Below are 19,579 nucleotides of genomic sequence, written 5' to 3' on the forward strand. Positions count from 1 at the left end.
CAGGGGGTCGGACTCGATGATCTATTGAGGTCCCTTCCGACCCTAACATCTATGAATCTATGAAGTGGGGTTCAAAAGATGGTGGAGCTAGACTGTTCTCAGTGGTGGCAGATGACAGAACAAGGAGCAACAATCTCAAGTTGCAGCAAGGCAAGTTTAAGTTTGATATCAGGAAGAATTTTCTCACTAGGAGGATAATTAAAGCACTGGAACAGGTTACCCAGAGAGGTAGTGCAATCTCCATCCTTGGAGGTTTGCAAGACCCAACTAGACAAAGCTTTGGCTGGGATGACCCAGCTGGGCATGGTCCTGCTTTGACTAGATGACATTCTAACCCTAATTTTCTATGATTCTCCTTACCTGTCAGAAAGGGCTTCGTGACAAGGCAGTAACTGTTTTCCATTAGGCGTATGTTCTTGTTGGTATTCAGGGATTTCCTCGATTGGTTCCCATCAGTGTTTTTTCCCTGCATTAAGAAATTCTAAGGGCAAAATGCTCCTGTCTGAACTATTCTGGAAAGCTTTTAATTCACAGCGCACTTGTCTAGCATTTATTCTGTAATTGTTTTGTAAACATGGAATGATCCCTGAATACATCGAGATCTTACAGTGCAATTTAGAGAGGGGAATTTCATTCAAGTTGAAGGTAGAATTTTACTTCTACTTATAAATGTGTCATGTCAACTGGTCAGAGTCTGCTTAATCACATGGGGCAACTCCCATGGAATACCTGGAAGACGGATATTGCACGCATTGCCTTCAGCTTTAACTACTAGTTTCAGATATTGTTAAACAAAGAGGCTCATTTATCAGAGGGCAAAATTTAGCCCTCTAACTTGAATGGGTACAATTGTTTCCTATTTGCTTTGCCTAGCACCAGATCTGCAGGGTGTTAGGTGCTGCACAAAACACAGAGCAGACACGAGCCCCCCCCGCAAAGTATCTGCATTCTGAAATTAAAACTGGAAACAATTAATTAAAAAAACAAATGGAGGGTGGCAGTAGGGAAGGAGAGCAAAGACAACAGTAATAAAACTACATGGTTACAGCTCTAGCACATTTCAAAGCCTCTGCGGCATCTCTTTTCAGATAAAATCACCTAGTCTCAACTGCAATGCCTCTAGCCATGACTTGGAAATATCACAACAGAATTAAGTAGTAAAGAAGGATCTGCAGTAGCATATGTAGTGGCCTAATGGATTAATTTAGGGACAGTCTTTCATATATAAGAATGTGGCACTTTGTGAATATGAAAAAAGCAGCTAAGAGATGAAACCTCTCTTCCCTCTCAACTATGTCCAAAGTCTCAAACACTCTAAGTGGTTTCGGTTAGCTCTCCCCAGCTTATCTTTGAGTTGCATACTTCCTGATAAGGAGTCAGAGCACAAGCTACTCACAGTAGTTTGGTTGTCTAAACAATAAGCCAATGAAGGGACAGTATAATATCTTACAGAAGCAATTAAGTGAATCTCTTGTGCCAGTTCTTGCAAGAAAGGAAATACTTAAAATATTTTGAGAATTTCACTTGAGATTTCTTTATGTAACAGAAGAAAATGGAAGAGGCCGTGACATCCTTCATGCCACAGGGTGGAGACCTGAATGCCATGCAAAGATTTTTTTTTTTTTAAACAAACTAGAATGCCAGAACTGCAAAATTAGAAAAACTTAAAAAAAAACCCCAAACATTTAAAAGCAAGGGAAGGGTTTTGAAAGAGTCTATCACTTGATGATGCTAATCTATTCTACAGACATCTTTTAAAAGAGAATACCCTTTCTGCATTGGCTTTACCCCACTCTGCTACAAGTTACATTTTGCAAATTATGAAAATAGGACCATGCATATTTATAAGCTAATTTTGAATTAAAGGTAGCTCTGCATAATAATAAATTCTACTCCTCCATTTGCCCAAGGCAAGTGAAATTTCTTTCATTATCATCAGTCACAGCAAAGGATGGACAGGCAGTTTTTATGACTGGGCTGATAATATTTTAAGACAATCTTGTAAGGATGCATTAATAAGCAATGCAAAAGACAAACAGAAATAGAAGGATTAAGCCTACTCTAGGCTCTGCCTTATCACATCTTTGTAAAGCTTTGAAACCACTTGTGCAGCCTCCCTCCGAGCGCCATCACTCTGATCTGCCTGTGTTGAAATAAGCTAGAAACACACAACTTCAAAATGATTGACTTTCCCCATCTTTACCCAGGGTTACATTGTGACAGGAGTAAAGAGGCTGAACAAGGCACTGTGGACCCCTACAGTTTGGCCTTTTGCAAGCAGCCATGTATATTTCCACCTGTTAAATGCAACTCATTGATATGTCAGGGTCCCGTCATACCATTAAGGCCAGATTCAAAATACCCTGCCTTAGACAGCACCAAACTGTGAGAGAAAAAAGACCAAACAAGCATTGTCAAGGGTTTGAATTGTTTTTTTGAATAAACCCCCATTTTTCTGCAATTTCCTCATACCCAACTTGAGAGAACAAAAGAAAAAAGGTCTTCCTTTCCGCATCTCATGCTGATTTACCTTGAACACATGAAAGGCCTCAAACTGAATGTTGGGGCTTTTATCTCGCAGCAGGTTCATCATCAGCTTCAGGTTCTCTGGTTTGCTGATATATTTTGTCATGATGGCAAAATTGTGTCGGTCCAGAATCAATTCACCCAGCAGCTGTGGAAACAGTCACAAGAAACAAGACTTTATAGACTCACAGTATTTCGATGTCAGATGCGAGCACCATATTTTCACCTTTGCTCATAGGAGTTTCAATATAGCTTCCTTTAAAAAAAACCCCAACTCTGAGTTGAATTTGCAGTTAATGTAATGAGGTACAGTGTGATAGCACTGATCATTCAGATACTGCAAAAATGGATGCCATCTTAGAGTATGTATTAAGAGTTGGCCCAAGCCAGATATAGAAGTAAGCATAGCACAGCCACCCATAAGGTAGTTTTGTTTACATATCTCTGACCTGATGCAGAGAGCAAAGGAGAGAAAAGGAAAGGACTCCCAACCCACAGCCTACTTTCCCCTGTGGAAAGACCTGCAATGTCTGCAGACAGATCTGTGATTCAAGGATTGTACACTAAAATCATCTCAAGACTCACCAATGAGCCATGGTAGAGATCATCCCTGAATCAAGGGATTGTTAACAATGGCTCAACGTGCAATGCACCTTTTGGTTCCAGTCAGGAGGGTTGCACTCAACAGCTTGATGCTTCAGTGCCATGGATGAAATGGGAATTCTGGTGAACTTACCAAATTCCCTCATGAGCACCCTGAACTAGGCTCTAAGGGCCTCCATACATGTGCAGGGAGGCTGCTCCGACATGCTGTAATTGCATGGTAACTACTGCACTCCAGCAGACTTCGGTGTCATGTGTATCAGTGTCCCTGTGCTGAAAAGTGGTAGCGGGGCACTTTAAACTAAAGGTCGTTTGACAAGCTTTAGTTCAAAGAACTCCGCAGAAATTTTTCAGCACAGGGATGCTGATACACATGATGCTCTGGGCACTAATTTGTGCAGCTCTCAGAGCTCCATTAATTAAACGTCCCCAAAGCACATCTATAAATGCCCTAAAAGTTCAGGTGTCCTTGAGGAAAAAAAGAGGATGAACATTTGTTTCAGAAAAACTTGCTGCCCCAGCTTTATTCTTTGGATTCAGGAGCTGGGACTCTCTAATGCTAGCTATAATATAGATGCATGAAATTTCCCAGTTTTCAAAAATACTAAGATTTGCTTCAAGTAATTTATTTTGTAACAAAGTCTGCACAGTTACCCTGTTATAGCATCTTCTGCATGTTATGGAGACACAGATGCACGCGTGTGCGCATGTGCACGCACACACACACACACTTCACACTATGGAGCTAAGTAAAAAAGTTAGGAGTCTTGTGATTTTATAATTACCTTTAAAGATTGTCTCTTTGTTACATAATTCTCAGAATGAAGCAATTTTTCATAGTCCTCAAAGATCTAAAGGAACAAGAAGAAAGAATGGAAAGAATGTATTCTATTCGCAGCTATTCTTCTGTCCTGTGCCCCATCCACCTGGCACTGCTTCTAAGCCAGCCCATGTTACCCTCAAGTTCTTGGCTCCCTCTTTATTTGCAGCTTCTCCACTCTCTGCAGAGACAAACTGTAACATGCATGTGAAGGGTGATTCCCCTTTCCCTGTCAAAGGGTGGTTCAGTTCAGGAGCAATTACTGTTGGCTTGCACATGTACAGGAGTTTAGCATGAAGTAGTGCACTTGTGAGTCTCACAGTGTGCCTGCCTCTCATACATTATGAAGCTGCTGCCAAACTAGAACGTAAGGTCTACCATCAGATGTATGTGCTCAATATGCCGTCATTCTAAGAGGAGCTGTTCATTTCTATCCACGGTCACTTTGTCCTTTTAGCGTTGAGGGTATAATGCCCAAAACTGTTGAAAATAATGGGCCACATCTTGGGAGGCACTGGGTGCCTCTTTACTAAAGTGGTAATGGCCTTTGACACCCTTTGGTTTAAAAGCAAATCACAGGATCAAACCAAAAAGGAGTTGAATATACAGCTAATTCTTTCACTGTATCTTAGTCTGGGACTAAGATGGGAAGCTGGGTGACAGCGACCACGAGCAGATCACCTTCACCATCTGCCGAAAAGCTGGCAAGTCGGTCAGCAACACGCAAGTCCTTGACTTCAGGAAAGCCGACTTTGACAAGCTCAGGAGGCTTGTCAGTGAGACCCTAAGGGACCGTGACCACAGGGAGGGGGGAGTTCAAGAAGAGTGGTTGCTCCTCAAGGGAGCGATCCTCAATGCACAAACTAAGTCTATTCCATCTCGGAGGAAAGGCAGCAAGAGGGCACAGCAGCCCCCCTGGCTCTCCAGGGACCTAGCAGATCTCCTGAGGCTAAAAAGAAAGGTCTACAAAGGGTGGAGGATGGGAGTCACCTCCAAGGAGGATTATTCTGCACTGGTCCGGTCCTGTAGGGAGCAGACCAGGAAAGCCAAGGCTGCAACTGAACTCCAACGAGCTTTGAGCATCAAGGACAATAAGAAGTCCTTTTTCAGATATGTGGGGAGCCGGAGGAAAAGCAGAGGCAACATTGGACCCCTGCTGAGCCAGTCATCAGTCCCATGGGACGCCCATGCCCGCTACAGGGCCAGGAAGTCCGGGTGAGGGTGATCCCCTGCCCTCCATTAATGCTGACTTTCTGAAGGAACATCTTGAGAAGCTGGATACCTTCAAGTCAGCTGGCCCTGACAATCTTCACCCCAGGGTACTCAAGGAGCTCGCAATCATCATAGCCCAGCCTCTAGCACGGATTTTTGAAAACTCTTGGCACTCTGGTGTAGTGCCCGAAGACTGGAAGAAGGCCAATGTGGTGCCTATCTTCAAGAAAAGGAGGAAAGTGGATCCGGCTAACTATAGGCCCATCAGCCTGACTTCTATCCCGGGGAAGATCTTAGAAAAGTTTATTAAAGAGGCCATCCTTAATGGACTGGCCGACATCAACATCTTAAGGGATAGCCAGCACGGGTTTGTTGCGGGTAGGTCTTGCTTGACCAATCTCATTTCCTTCTACGACCAGGTGACCTATCACCTGGACAAGGGAGAAGAGATTGATGTCATATATCTTGACTTCAAAAAAGCCTTCGATCTGGTGTCCCATGATCGCCTCTTGGAGAAACTGGCCAATTGTCGCCTTGGGTCCTCCACGATCCGCTGGCTGGAAAATTGGCTCCGGGGTCGGACCCAGAGGGTAGTAATCGATGGAAGTCACTCATCGTGGTGTCCTGTGACCAGTGGGGTCCCCCAAGGCTCTGTCCTTGGACCCATACTGTTCAACATCTTCATTAATGATGTGGACACTGGAGTCAGAAGCGATCAGAACTGGCCAAGTTCGCCGATGACACCAAACTTTGGGGCAAAGCATCCACACCAGAAGACAGGCAGGTTATCCAGGCTGACCTGGACAGGCTCAGCAAGTGGGCGGACGAGAATCTGATGGTGTTCAACGCCGATAAATGCAAGGTTCTCCACCTTGGGAAAAAAAACCCGCAGCATCCTTATAGGCTCGGCAGTGCTATGTTGGCTAGCACTATGGAAGAAAGAGACTTGGGGGTCATCATGTGGAGAAGCTTGAGAGAGTCCAGAGAAGAGCCACGCGCATGATCAGAGGTCAGGGAAGCAGACCCTACGATGACAGGCTGAGAGCCCTGGGGCTCTCTAGCCTGAAAAAGCGCAGGCTCAGGGGTGATCTGATGGCCACCTACAAGTTTATCAGGGGTGACCACCAGCATCTGGGGGAACGTTTGTTCACCAGAGCGCCCCAAGGGATGACGAGGTCGAATGGTCACAAACTACTTCAAGATCGTTTCAGGCTGGACATAAGGAAGAATTTCTTTACTGTCCGAGCCCCCAAGGTCTGGAACAGCCTGCCACCGGAGGTGGTTCAAGCGCCTTCATTGAACACCTTCAAGATGAAACTGGATGCTTATCTTGCTGGGATCCTATGACCCCAGCTGACTTCCTGCCCTTTGGGCAGGGGGCTGGACTCGATGTTCTTCCGAGGTCCCTTCTAGCCCTGATGTCTATGAAATCTATGAAATTAGTCAAAGGGGGATGGTGATGGTTTGAGCTGGCTGCAATCTCTTCACCAAATGAACATTTTTTGTTAGTTTGTTGACTAAAAGTCACTTAAAGAACATTAATCTCTACAGTCTGTACTTTGATCTTCAATGCTACATAAACTCAGCATAGCAGCTCATTCGACCACAGTGCTTTAGGAGAGACGGAGGAAGGTAAAAGAAGATATAATAATTCTGCTCAAGTCAAAGAGCCTTTGTGACTCAGCAGCAGGCAAGCTTAAAGCCTTTAGTTAGCTTTCTGGATAACTTCTAATGGTGAAAGAAATACTCTTTGGCCTTTTTTATTTTGGCAGTAAAATAAAGAACATCTATGGTAATACGAGAACATAACCCTCAGCCTAATTCCATCAGCCACATAAGTTCAATTTCAGTTGATTCAATGGAATGTTTTTGACCCACATCTGATGTTCAGATCTATTTTAAATGAAAGAGAAATGGCAATAAACCAATAGATTAATTCACTTAGGATGATAAGAGTTATATTCACATCTCAGCCCCTTGGGACTTGGGCACATACAAATTTCCAGTATCACTAATTTAAGTTCCAGCAGCTCTTTTCCTATATCCCAGCATGTCATCTGAGATAAGAATGACAATTACCTAGCACTAGTGGAGTGTTACTGAACTGTAGCAAAAGGCAAACATTAAAAAAATGAAAGCAGTCTAATCTTTGTGCATATGTAATTCCTATTATTGCTAATAGAGATAGGTTGCATAATAACACTGTGGGAACTGCCATCTACCCTTCAACATCAAACAAGATTAGATTTTGACCCTGAGCTGTTCTAGAAATCTGATGTGTATTGTTTTCTGGACTCGAAAGAAGAAATAATGTCATAACCAGAGAAAACTAAAAAGGATTCTCCCCTGGTCAAGTGGACACTTTTAGCCAAAAGGATCTGATTCTCAGTTCTAGGTGGGGGCATGCAATCCTACTCAGCTCCACAGTTTGGTTGATTTTGAGTCATTTGGGATGCACTCTTCAACTGTCTACTGAAATACCTTCCCTGAAATCCCACTAGTGATTTCCATGGATCTCATCTGAGAAATGGATGAACTAAACCAGGGGTGTTCAACCCCTGGCCTATGGGTCAAATCCAGCCCATTGCACCACGTCATCCATCCTACAGGGCCCCCCCATGGACCGATGGATCGCGGCACACAGGGCCAGGTAGGGGCAGTGCTGGGCCCCAATGTCCGATCCCAGTGTGAGGGTCTGGGAGGCGGTAGCACCAGACCCCTGGGACCCAATGCAGCCCTGTGGGGTGGGAGGGAGTGGTGCCAAACCCCCAGGGCCCAATCCCAGCCTGTGGGGATGACAGGGGGCACATCCTTGTAAATCAATTCCAGCACACAGGGGTGGTGCCAGGCCTTGGGGCCCAATCCCAGCACTTGAGGCAAGGAGGCGGTAACGCTGGCCCCAAGGCCCGATCCTGGCATATGGGGCTTGGTTTGGGCCACAAATGAGCCCCACTCATCAGACCTGCAGGGCAAAAGTTTGCACACCACTGAACTAAACTGTTGAATTCAGAATTGGGACTCATGCATGAAATTTTTAAAAAACCAAACCTATTCTGAGTACTTCCGAAAAGCAGCAAATATGAATGGATTTATCACAATAATCATTTCTTAGTAAGGTTGAAAAATCATTGGTACTTACTGTATCATAATTCTGTTCAAGGAAATCTGCTACCAACAATTTGTGTCTTGTAAGTAGATCCTGGTAGAGAACAAACCAGGAAAAAATGAATTCAGTGAAACGATTTGTCAATCAAGTGCCCATATTATCTGCACTAATTTATGCCATACATTTCATGTTCAACTGTAAGAGCATAAAGAATGTTTTCAGTCAGGCCTCCTCCTACAGAATAATTTCCAAATTTATCTCAAAGAAAGATAATTCAAAGAATGATAATGTCCCGTTTACTACCAATTTCATAGTTTCATAGTTGGTAGGGTTGGAAGGGACCTGAGCAGATCATCAAGTTCGACCCCCTGCCATGGCAGGAAAAAGTACTGGGGTCCAATGCCCCCAGCGAGGTGTTCGTCTAACTTCCTCTTAAAGACCCCCAGGGTAGGAGCCTGCACCACTTTGTTTGGAAGTTGGTTCCAGATCCTAGCCTCCCTGACAGTGAAGTAGCGCCTCCTTTCAGTTATCAAGTCACATGTTCATTATGACTTATGAACAGTTCAGTGAATAAAAACAGAATTAATATCATTTAGGCCACTGATGGATGTTAAATCCCATTGCACCATATTGTTGGTGCAGGGGGAGCCAGGGACCATGATCATGAGGCGCCCCCTGAACCAGTAGGTAGCAAGCTTGGCTCATGACACTCCCATGGCTGGGAGCCTGGATCAGCTGATAAGCGCTTTCAGTTGTGGTAGTTCAGAGGAGCCTTTGGCTCTGATACACTCCCCTAATTGGGAGCTCCAATCAGCTAAACTGGGGCTTCCAGCCTCTGGAGCACATGCGAGTCTTGAACGGCTCCAGTGTGCTCTGGAGGCAGGGAGTACTGGTCACACGTTCAACTAAAGAAACGAGTCACAAATTTATTATGCATTTTTTGTGTGATAACTTTACGGCTTATTCCTTGTTTTATCAAGCCATTAATTGAATTAACCTGTGGCCAGCTCACTACTTAAGATGTGATTAAGCAGTTAATCATGTTCTAAGCATAATGTCTGATTGGGGCCCTAGGGAGTATTAGCAGTCCAAAACCTACAGCCTACAGCCTAGATCTGTCCCACTGAGCTGTTTTATCTAGCCTGTGGGTCTCCCCACAGGTTCAGAAATTTGCCAATAGGGGAGTGGTGGAAGCATTGACTACCACTCCCCTGCTGCCAAATTTTTGGTCCTGTGGGGAGCCTTGCAAGACAGATGACATGGGCGTGCATTGCTAGATCATGCCAGTGCAGAGTCAGGCCAGTCTGTGGGCTAGATACAGGCGTGCAGGGCCAGGCTAGTATATAAGGCCTGAGCTCGGGGCATGGGATCAGGCTGGACTGCACCCACAGACTGATCCTGCACTGGATCTGACCCTTCACCATGCAACTGGCCCGCAGCTAGGCTAAGCACCACTGTTCTAAGCAGATCCATATAGATTTTTTTATGACCTGTGAGCTTGTGCAAGAATTAGTATTTAAAATGTTAACAGTAAAATAACTATAACTTAAAATTCAAAACAACCTTTTAGAAAATGGCACATAAGCAGAAGAGGCCAGACTATAGCCTGAAGGCCACATGTAACCCATGAAATCTGCAAACTGTCCCAGACCTGCTCATTTCCTTAAGCAACATGGTGAGGAAAGAGTTGATCAACTATAGCAGTGGTGACCAGCCTTTTTTGGCAGGTGCCACAAATTAGCCCTATAACTTCCGAGTGTCACTCCAATCCCCTTCCTCTGCCTGATCTGCTGCTCTGCTTTCTGCTCCCTACTCTGCACTCCTTGCCTGATCTCTTGCTCTGCCTTCTTCTTCCTGTCCTATGTGCTGCTCTCTGCTCTACTATCTGTCCTCTCCCTGATCTGCAGCATGCCATACATGAAGGCTGCCCATGCTACTTGTGGCACTTAAGCCACAGGTTGGTCATTACAGGAATGTACTGCTGATGAATGCAAATGCAATTTTAAATTTAATCCAACACTGAGGAAGTTATTACCAATGAATATTAAGGTCATATCCACTTTTTTATTTAAAGTGTTAATTTCTATACAAAGAAGCTTGCACCCCCAAAGTTGTTTAGCCTCACAAAGTCCTACAAAAAGTCAATAAATGCATAACCAGGCCTACAAATTAAAAGTGGCAGACTACATCCACATGTGCCTCAACTTCAGACCTTGTGAGGCACTCTCACACTCAATAAAGACTATGGGAGCTTTTTCAGCACCCCTGATAATCAAGCCTCTATTAGGCGTCTGAAGGAGAACTCCAGTGCCAAATTGGGGCATCCAAATTTTGAATCCTTTTTATCTTACTGTCCTCTTCAACACTGATGTACAACAAAGGCCTCATTAAAAGCTAGATGAAGTTAAAGAATATTTTTCCATTGACTTTAATGTCTTTGCATCAAGATCTGTATCTTTTTTCAATTTAATTTTGCAAAGATTCACCCCTTCTTTCACCAGCTTTCATACTTGCTGTCAGAAGCTGACAGATGAATTATCTTCATAAAAAGCTGTTCTCCACATTTCCAAAATTAAACTTAATCAGAGGGCTCATCAGCTTTTTATTTATTTCACAACAAATTAGACTGAAAAGATTCATACTTGCAGCATTTGTTTCATCAGGTATTTTAAAGAGTCAAGGAGAGGCCCATAAGCACAAGTGCTATAAAAACTGGTATGCTGTGCTTATAAAATACTCTATTATTCAGCAGGGCTATAAGGGTCTCGGGTTGGTTAGCAGAATAGACTTTAGAATGCAATATATGTTTTGTGTAGGACACTTATCAGCTGAGTGCAACATTGAGTGCAACATTATTCAATGTTGCACAAATTGAATATAATCCAAAATTAGTTTTGTTTTTATTCATAGAAAAATGACAAGACAGTACTGCACCACATGATGTTATCAGTACTGTCCCTCCCTTCCAACAGGTACTCCCTCCACTATTGATTGCGTCTCTAAATACAAGTCAGTTTTTCTTGTTTCACCTGCATGTGCTTGGCAGCTCAGCTCCCTACCCCGCTGCACCTGGCTGAATTTAATTAAAAAACACATCTTAAGATCATTAAAAATTCCAAAACTTTCCTACTATAAATATCCTTTAATTTTAAAGCAGATTTAATTAAATCCTTCTCTGCTGCATGTAATAGACAGGGCTTTCTTCTTTGAACCAGACGCCCATGTAGCTGTATTAGAAACCAAACAAGAGGCTGGCAAAACCAAGCACAAGTTCAGTAATCCAGTGAATGAAAAGCTGTAAAGCTTATTTTTAGTCTTAAAAATCAGGGTAGTAACGCAATTTGTGAATCCTGTTGGTTGCACATCACTTATTTCTATTCTTGTGTCTTATTTCTTTCACTGGCCAATACAAGAAGCTTCAGATAAGGCAAAAGAGACAGCCATGTTATGGATTTACCTCTGCTCTGAAGCCTGAGGCTGAAATGTACTTTCACCTATCTAGCTAGCACAACTATGGGTTTTTGTTATTCATGCATCCTATTTTTAATTCCTACTAAACTCTCAGCCTTAATAATACAACTTGTGGCAGTGAGTTCCCCAGCTGGTGAGTTTAGGAGTCACATCATTCTACTCACAGTGATTCACTGGGGGTGCTGTAGTTTGCAGGCTCTACTGCAGTTCAAACATGTTTTATCCCAGTCCCTGCTATGTGTTTCTGTTACTCGTCCCAACCATATTGCTACTATCCTCAAAGCACAATTAATCTCCCTTTCTGAAAATGATGTAAATTTCTTCTCCAGTGATTTAGCAGCAGAGCTTGGAATAGAAAAAAAACCATCAAGGAAACTTTTATCATCCTTGACTCTGCCTGACAGATAAATACTTTCTCCTTTGAACACAGAGAGAGGAATGGGACAAACACTATTTAAGAAGTTAAGTCATGGCACATTCTTGTAAAAAGCTGCTACAATGAACATATTTTTTACTTGTAAATGCCTAATTTGTATACTACTACTGCTATAATGATTTTAAACCAGAGATAACAAGGTTAGATAGCAAGCTAAATAATAACTAAGCCTCCCCTACTGTTTAATAGAGTTGGTAGGAATTGGAAATCCACCTTGATTGACTATTTAAGAGCAAGGAGCTATTCCCATTATACCAATGTCTACCTAAGGTGCTTGTACACACCACGGGGGTTTAATTTGGTTTACTTCTCCCTAAATTGAAACAGTAGGTTTTTAAAAAGACTGCTTCAATGTAAACTGAACTAAAACCCCATGGCGTGTACCTGCCTCTCTGGTAGTGGGGGTGAGGAGTGAGCTGCCAGCAAACCAAACAGTCCCTGAACTACAGGCAAGGTGGGGGGCGGGATGGCAGTGCTTTCCTCTGCAGTGGTAGTGCTCACCAGGTGGCACCTGCCTTCTGGCACCCGGCCCAGGCACCACAGCTGTGGAAGGAAGCACTGAGCCCCCATGCAGCTCAGGCAGGCAAGCTCCAGGGAAGAAAAATAAATAAATAAAAAGATCAGGCCTGGTGTTGTTGTTTTTTCCTTCAGCGGATCCTGCCTGCACGAGCTGCAGTTGGGTTGCGCAGCCTGAGCCGTGCAGGGCCCAGTGTTTCTGTCCATGGCTGTTGCACTTTGTTAGGGTAGCAAACTAAAACACCTTGGAGGTGTTTTACCTTGCTACATACCAAAGTCATTTAAAGTGCAATAGGCCATCAAGAGTGTAAACAGCAACACCATTAAAGTGGTGCAAAAGCATGTAAGTTGCTTTAAAGGCTAATTTTGTGGTGTGTACAAAGGCCCCTATGCAATAGGTTAAAGGATGACAGTAAAAATTAAGACCAGGTTTCAGGTCTTGCATTGCTGGATTGAACTCTCCAAGAGTATCTTTTAATTGTTTCTGGGGTCTACCTAATCATGTTTCTAATTAGCTTTTCATGAGGAAAGAAGGAACAACTTGTTTCTATGACAGCAAAGAACAGACACAAGAAAAAAGAACCACGTCTATATTTAGAAGGATCTCTCACTGAAAAGATTTTCTCCCAGCTTTCTTAAGTGATTTTTTCAGAGACTACCCAAAATGTTCCAATGAATTAAACCTAAGAAGCATCCACATTTTGCTCATGGGTTACATCAGTACCTTGCAAGGGACAGAAAAGCCAACTACACACAGCATAAAGTAGAATAGATTTCAGCCAACATAATTTTTAATGTAGGGACACTGTGTGTGGAGACTGCATGTGACAACATGTGCTGCATTTGTGTTTTCCATCTCCTTCTCAGAGCCAGAATTCTATTCAGCTTCTTATATTTGGCTCACTTACATTACCTCTCTGTGAACTATGGTGTCACCATTAGATAGAGATTTAAAAAGGAGTTTAATGGGAAAATGCCACCTATGCCCTTCCAAGTCCCTCTTCTTGCTCTAATCCCTTTGTCACCTGTCAATAGGGAGGTTACTGTGTTTCAGTCCACACTAAAATGATTTAACCTAGACTGCTACACTCCAGCCCCTCCATTGCCCTCCTTTTCCAATTTCTCAGTTTAGCCAGTTTAAAAAAAGTGTTCAGAAACCATGACCTAGGCCTTCCCCTCACCCTAGTCATGCTATTGTTTAAAATAATAGATTTGGTATTCCTCATGTTTGTCTTATGAGTCTTGAGGGAGCTCTCAAATCATATTTTCAAGGTTCTTTCTGCATACATAAGCTAAAAACTTCATTTATTTTTAAGGAGAGCCAAGATTTTTAAGTTAGAGCATGAATTTGGGAGCTGAGACTTTAAGGAAAAAAAAACGAGTATCACAAGATTTGCCATAAAATCGTGAGAGTTAGAAGCAGAAATTTCTGCTCGTCACAGAGGGTGCTACTGTGATGCTCAAGTTGGCACTTCGTCTCTAAATTGTCCCTTCCCTGGCCTCTGGTGGGTTGTTACCATCCTATCTTTTCTGCCATTGCTCTATTCTCATCTGTTTGGGCTATTGGTCCTCTTTCTTTTCATCTAAATCCAATGAAGAGGCCAACCATTACCTTGCAACACGACATTGTGAAGAATGTGGAGAATTATTAAAATAAACATAAAATGATGTTTCCTGTGACTTTAAGAATTCCTCCATTTCACAACCCCCAAAGAGATTCAGACTAAGGCCTAACCAAAGAAAAGACTTGAGGGGCCTACATTACACATTACATGCTTCAGTATCTACGGCAGTGATGGTCAACCAGGGTGCTACAGCATCCTGGTATGCTGCAAGATCCATTTAAGGATGCTGTGAGGTGCCACACAATATTATCACTGTAAGCTGTGTAAGCAGCTACAGCATGATTCACCAGATAAACCAGAGATTTCAAATAAGAATCCACATTGTCAAAAAACATTTTGAATTAGTGTGGCCTGAGATCTTTGCAACAGAGGAATCGCTCTATTATTTTTACACAGAACATGAGTGAAAGCTAAGAGCTGCCACTTTCTGAGGGCAGCTCTTGAGTTTAATGAGAGGTGCCTTGAATCTAAAAAGTTGAGAACTACTGGTCTACTATTTAGGTGCACAGCTCCTCAAAAAGATGCAGAACCCCCCTGGAAAAGAGCAGGAAGCTACCTACAGGAAGGCTAACAGTCTTCTTTTAAAACTTAGCTATTAAAAGAAGAGGTGGTACAGGTGGAGGTAGCCACTTTTCATATGACAGCATAGTGGCTATAGGTGGACTTCACCATCAACAACCTCTTGTTTTCTGTTGGCAACTGAGATTTTTAAAGAAAGCAACTATGACTATATTGTATAAAAGAGGGCCAAATCCACTAGGTGTGCCTGCAATACTCTTACAGCATTCCTACTGGATCATGCATCCCTTCTGGGATTCGGGGGCAATGTGACATCTTTGTTTCTGGATCCCAGCAGAGCTTATGTCTGAACTAGGCATGTACCTACTCAGACAAGGGCAGTCCTTGGCACATACAGATGCCTACGGAAACTCAGTCAAGTGTTAGGGAGGAGCCTAATGAGGCTGCCAAGAAGGGGTTTTGGACTGTGATTTGTACTTAGGAACATAAAATCTGCCTGTCTGGCTTTAGACACTTAAGCCCTTTTATGTATCTGGCCCCAAATCTAGATGTACATGTTAAAAACTGCATAATTATTTTGCAGTGGCCATTCCTCCATTTTAAATTAGTCTTATAAATTACAGGTTTCCACAGTGATCAACTAAAGCTTGCTGAGTCCCTGAACCGCAGTCCTATGAACATCCAAACAGGGCAGAAACATTTGACTATAGGGCTGAGGGCAGGAGGAATACAATTACCTGGAGTTTTTTTAGTCTCTGTCTTTATTTGTTCAGTAATTGTAACTCTACTGCAGAGCCCAGAATGGAAATTTTCTGGGGACAAGGCAGTGGAGGAAATGAAAAGCAGAAACACCCCCTCTCCCAGTTAAGTGGAAGTGCAAGAAGTATAACTGAAGGAGCTGTAGCACCTGGTTTTCCCTAAGAGGGTACTGAAACATACTAAAAAAGCATCAGGTACAGTTTGCAGAATGCTACAGGGAAATGCTGCAGGAGTGTAGGTTGTAGCTGTGTTGGTCTAAGGACATAGGAGACAAGGTTCCTTGGGTGAATTTGATATCTTTTATTAGACCAACCCAAATAGTTGGAGAATAGTTATTAAGCAAGCTTTCGGGTTCAAAAACCCTTTGTCAGGCTAAGGAAGTTTCAGCAGTTGGTGTGTGCTCTTCCTGGATGGAATGAAAAGTAAAGAAGTCAGAGGCTGGGCTGGGGAGGCAGTTGTCAGGCAGATTATAATGTGTCAAAAATCCAATGTCTATATTTAGTCCATGATTTTTAGTATCCAGGAGGTTGATGTAGTGGAGTTCATAGGCTCGTCTCTGGGATGTGTTGTGTAAGTTTCCTTTGAGGATCAGGACTGAGAGATTGGAGAGAGAGTGGTTTTCTTGTGAGAAATGTGCCCCCACCAGTAATTGAGTATTTCTGTCTTTGATAGATTTCTGGTGTGCGTTCATTCTGGTGCGCAGTTGTTGGATCTTTCAGGGTTTGTACAGGTCCACAATGACCCCAAAACTGAGTCTATAATACAGCTTGCAGCAATTTTAGAGAGTAACATATATCAGGACTAATCACTAAATGATTTGGCAAGTATGATTCCTACCAAGTATACTGGCCATGAGTGAATAGCACATGAATTGCTTATGTCCTGCAGAACTTACGGATTTCTTTTAAGATTCCCTATTGCAGTATCTCATCCTTGCAGACTCTGCTAGGAATGGAGAACCCTGTACTTTCCAATGATATCCAGCACAGCTGATGATCATTAACACACCTCTGGTTTAGAGAATTATCCTGCAAGACCTCCAGAGGTGTAAGTGCCTTTGATTTCAGCAGGGATGTGTGTGGAAGGCTTGCTTGATCAGACCCTCATTTAGTTATTCTTATCTAACAGAAGTCTCATTTTATCACCAGGAGATGAAAACAAAACAAGGAAAAGACAATAAGCTACCCAATAGCTCCAGCGTGTGCTCAGGCAGCGCACTGTGCCTGAGACTGTTCCAAAACAGAAGGGGGAAAAGCCAAATAAAAAAAACTCAGAGACCCCTGCAGAAAGGACTCAATGCAAGATCCAACCAAAAAAAGTACATTTGATAAACTAACAGGCAGCCTCATTAAAATGATCCAGCATCTCCAACTTCTCAACCACTCTGGAGACAGAAATGTCCCAGATGTTCTGTGAAAAGCAGCAATACCATTGTGTTGGAAGATCTCAAGCAGGATGAACTAGCACTCCTGCTTGCAGAAAAAACTTACGACTTAGTGGGGTTAACAGAAACCTGGTGGGACTCTACCCGTGACTGGGCGGTACACATTGAGGGCTATAAGCTGTACAGAAAGGATAGAGTGGGGAGGAGAGGGGGAGGGGCTGCACTCTATGTCAAGGAGCGTTATACATCGACCCTTATCAAAATGGAATCAGAGGAGGAGAAAGTAGAAGGATTGTGGGTTAGGATACATGGAGGTCAAGGGAAAAGGGATTTGGTGGTAGGGGTCTGTTACAGACCCCCACACCAAAGGGAAGAACTAGATTTGGGGCTCCTGAGGCAGCTCTCGATGACCATAAAGACTAGGGAAGCGGTAGTCATGGGGACATAAACTACCCTGACATCTGCTGGGAGATGCAGACATCAAATTCCCACCATTCACGCAGGTTCCTATCCTGTGTACAGGGCCTCCACCTGATGCAGGAGGTACACGGTCCCACTAGGGGGAATGCCTTACTGGACCTGGTATTGGCAACAGGGGATGACATGGTAGTGTCATGACCCAATGATTGTGTGTGCGCTTCAGCACTGCAGAATTATTTCCCACCACATGGAGCTTTCTTTGCACGGTGCAATTCTCAGCTGCAGAGAGAAAACCCCGGTGCAAAGGAGTTCCCACCACCCGTATGTAAATTCGTACCCCATTATTGGCTGTTTCTAAATTATTCCTACGGGGCGGCTAGCAATTGGCTCGCTAGCCATATAAAAGGTTAGAGCAGTTTCCGCCCAAGTTGTAGAGGACTCCACAACCATCTCGTGGGGACTCTGAGCATGCGGCAGAGTAATAGAAACTTTGTGTGCGTCTCAGAGGAGTTCAGCGGCCTGATCAACCACCAACCTCTTCCTGTCTCGTTCATTAACTTCTTAAGACGTATCTATGGTTTTGCGCGCTTGTCAAGGGTATCCAGAGCTCTGTCGTATTTGTTTTTGCAGAGCCTAGCAAACTCCGTGCGTGTGTCTTCGGTGGAGCCTAGCAAACTCCACTTGTGTTTGTCTGTAACTGCAACTCAAGAAAGTTTTTCCTGCCTGCACCGCGACCACCTACGGTGTAAGTAAAACAATCTTTAATTAACCGCTACGAGTCCGTGCCTAATTCTAGTCCGTCGTGCAAAAGTACCCGCCCTACCGTTGTGGGCTCCCGGCCACAGCCCGCCGCGCACCCCCGAAAGCCTCGGACCACTCCCGGCCCGCACAGGTAGGAGACCTACAGATCAGTAGTCACCTGGGGGACAGCGACCACCAAATAACAGAATTCATCATAAGGCATAGAGTGGGAAAGGTAACTACTTGGGTGGAAGTGCTAGACTTTAGGAAGGCTGACTTCAGCGAGCTCAGGCGTTTAGTCAATGATGCACTGCAGAGTAAGAGATTTGGTGAGATGGGAGCCCAGGAAGGGTGGTTGTGCCTTAAGGAAGCGATTCTTTAGGCACAGAGGGAGACAATCCTGATAAGGGGGAAAGGGGCCAAGAGGCTTCCTTGGCTGACCAGAGAAATCCAGAGCAGCCTAAGGGCAAGAAGGGGGAGCATATAAGCAGTGGAAACAGGGAGAGATTATTAAAGAGGAATATAACCTCCTCAGCTCGCAGTTGTAGGGAGGCAGTTTGAAACGCCAAAGCTACCATGGAGCTGAGGCTGGCATCCCAAGTAAAGGATAACAAAAAATTGTTTTTCAGATATATAGGGAGTAAAAGGAAGGCCCACAGCGGAATAGGACCACTACTGAATGGGCAAAAGCAATTGGTGACAGACAGGGGGGACAAGGCGGAACTCCTCAATGAGTTCTTTGCTTCAGTGTTCCTAAGCAAGGGGCAAGACAAGTCTCACAATGGGATTGTAGAGAGGCGGCAGCAGGGCGCCAGACTACCAAGCGTTGACCCTGAGCTGTTGCAGAGTCATTTGGAAGGGTTGGATGCGTTTAAGTCGGCAGGCCCGGATAAGCTCCATCCGAGGGTACTGAAGGCACTGGCTGATGTCATTGCACAGCCACTGGCAAGAATATTTGAGCGCACATGGTGCACAGGCCAGGTCCCGGAGGACTAGAAAAGGGCCAATGTGGTCCCTATTTTCAAGAAGGGAAGGAAGGAGGATCCAGGCAACTATAGGCCAGTCAGTCTCACCTCCATCCTTGGCAAAGTCTTTGAAAAGATTATTAAGGCCCATATATGTGAGAGCCCAGCAGGAAAAATTATGCTGAGGGGAAACCAGCACGGGTTCATAGCAGGTAGATCATGCCTGACTAATCTAGTCTCTTCTTATGACCAGGTTACAAAACACCTGGACGCAGGAGTAATGGTAGACATCGTTTACATAGACTTCAGGAAGGCCTTTGATATGGTATCCGACCCCATACTGGTGAACAAATTAAGAGGCTGTGACTTGAATGATTACACAGTCCGGTGGGTGGCAAATTGGCTAGAGGGTCATACCCAGAGAGTGGTGGTGGATGGGCTGGTATCGACCTGGAAGGGCGTGGGCAGTGGGGTCC

At 44.0% G+C, this 19,579-nt stretch overlaps 1 protein-coding gene across 13 annotated transcripts in view; it reads right to left on the reverse strand.

Annotated features, from left to right (window-relative positions):
- Positions 1-19,579, reverse strand: part of CAB39L (calcium binding protein 39 like) — a 121,019-nt gene that overhangs the window by 8,283 nt on the left and 93,157 nt on the right. For 12 of the 13 annotated variants that reach the window (XM_006030187.3, XM_006030186.3, XM_025211760.1 and 9 more), the window contains 3 exons: positions 8,301-8,360; positions 3,915-3,980; positions 2,531-2,674 (listed from right to left, as the gene is read on the reverse strand). In XM_006030187.3, coding sequence (XP_006030249.1) covers positions 2,531-2,674; positions 3,915-3,980; positions 8,301-8,360 — 270 coding nt within the window. The remainder of the gene's footprint in view (positions 1-2,530; positions 2,675-3,914; positions 3,981-8,300; positions 8,361-19,579) is intronic. The other variant, XM_006030189.2, reaches the window with a different exon arrangement.

Source organism: Alligator sinensis, unplaced genomic scaffold (genome assembly GCF_000455745.1).
Source record: "Alligator sinensis unplaced genomic scaffold, ASM45574v1 scaffold820_1, whole genome shotgun sequence".
Classification (NCBI taxonomy): domain Eukaryota; kingdom Metazoa; phylum Chordata; order Crocodylia; family Alligatoridae; genus Alligator; species Alligator sinensis.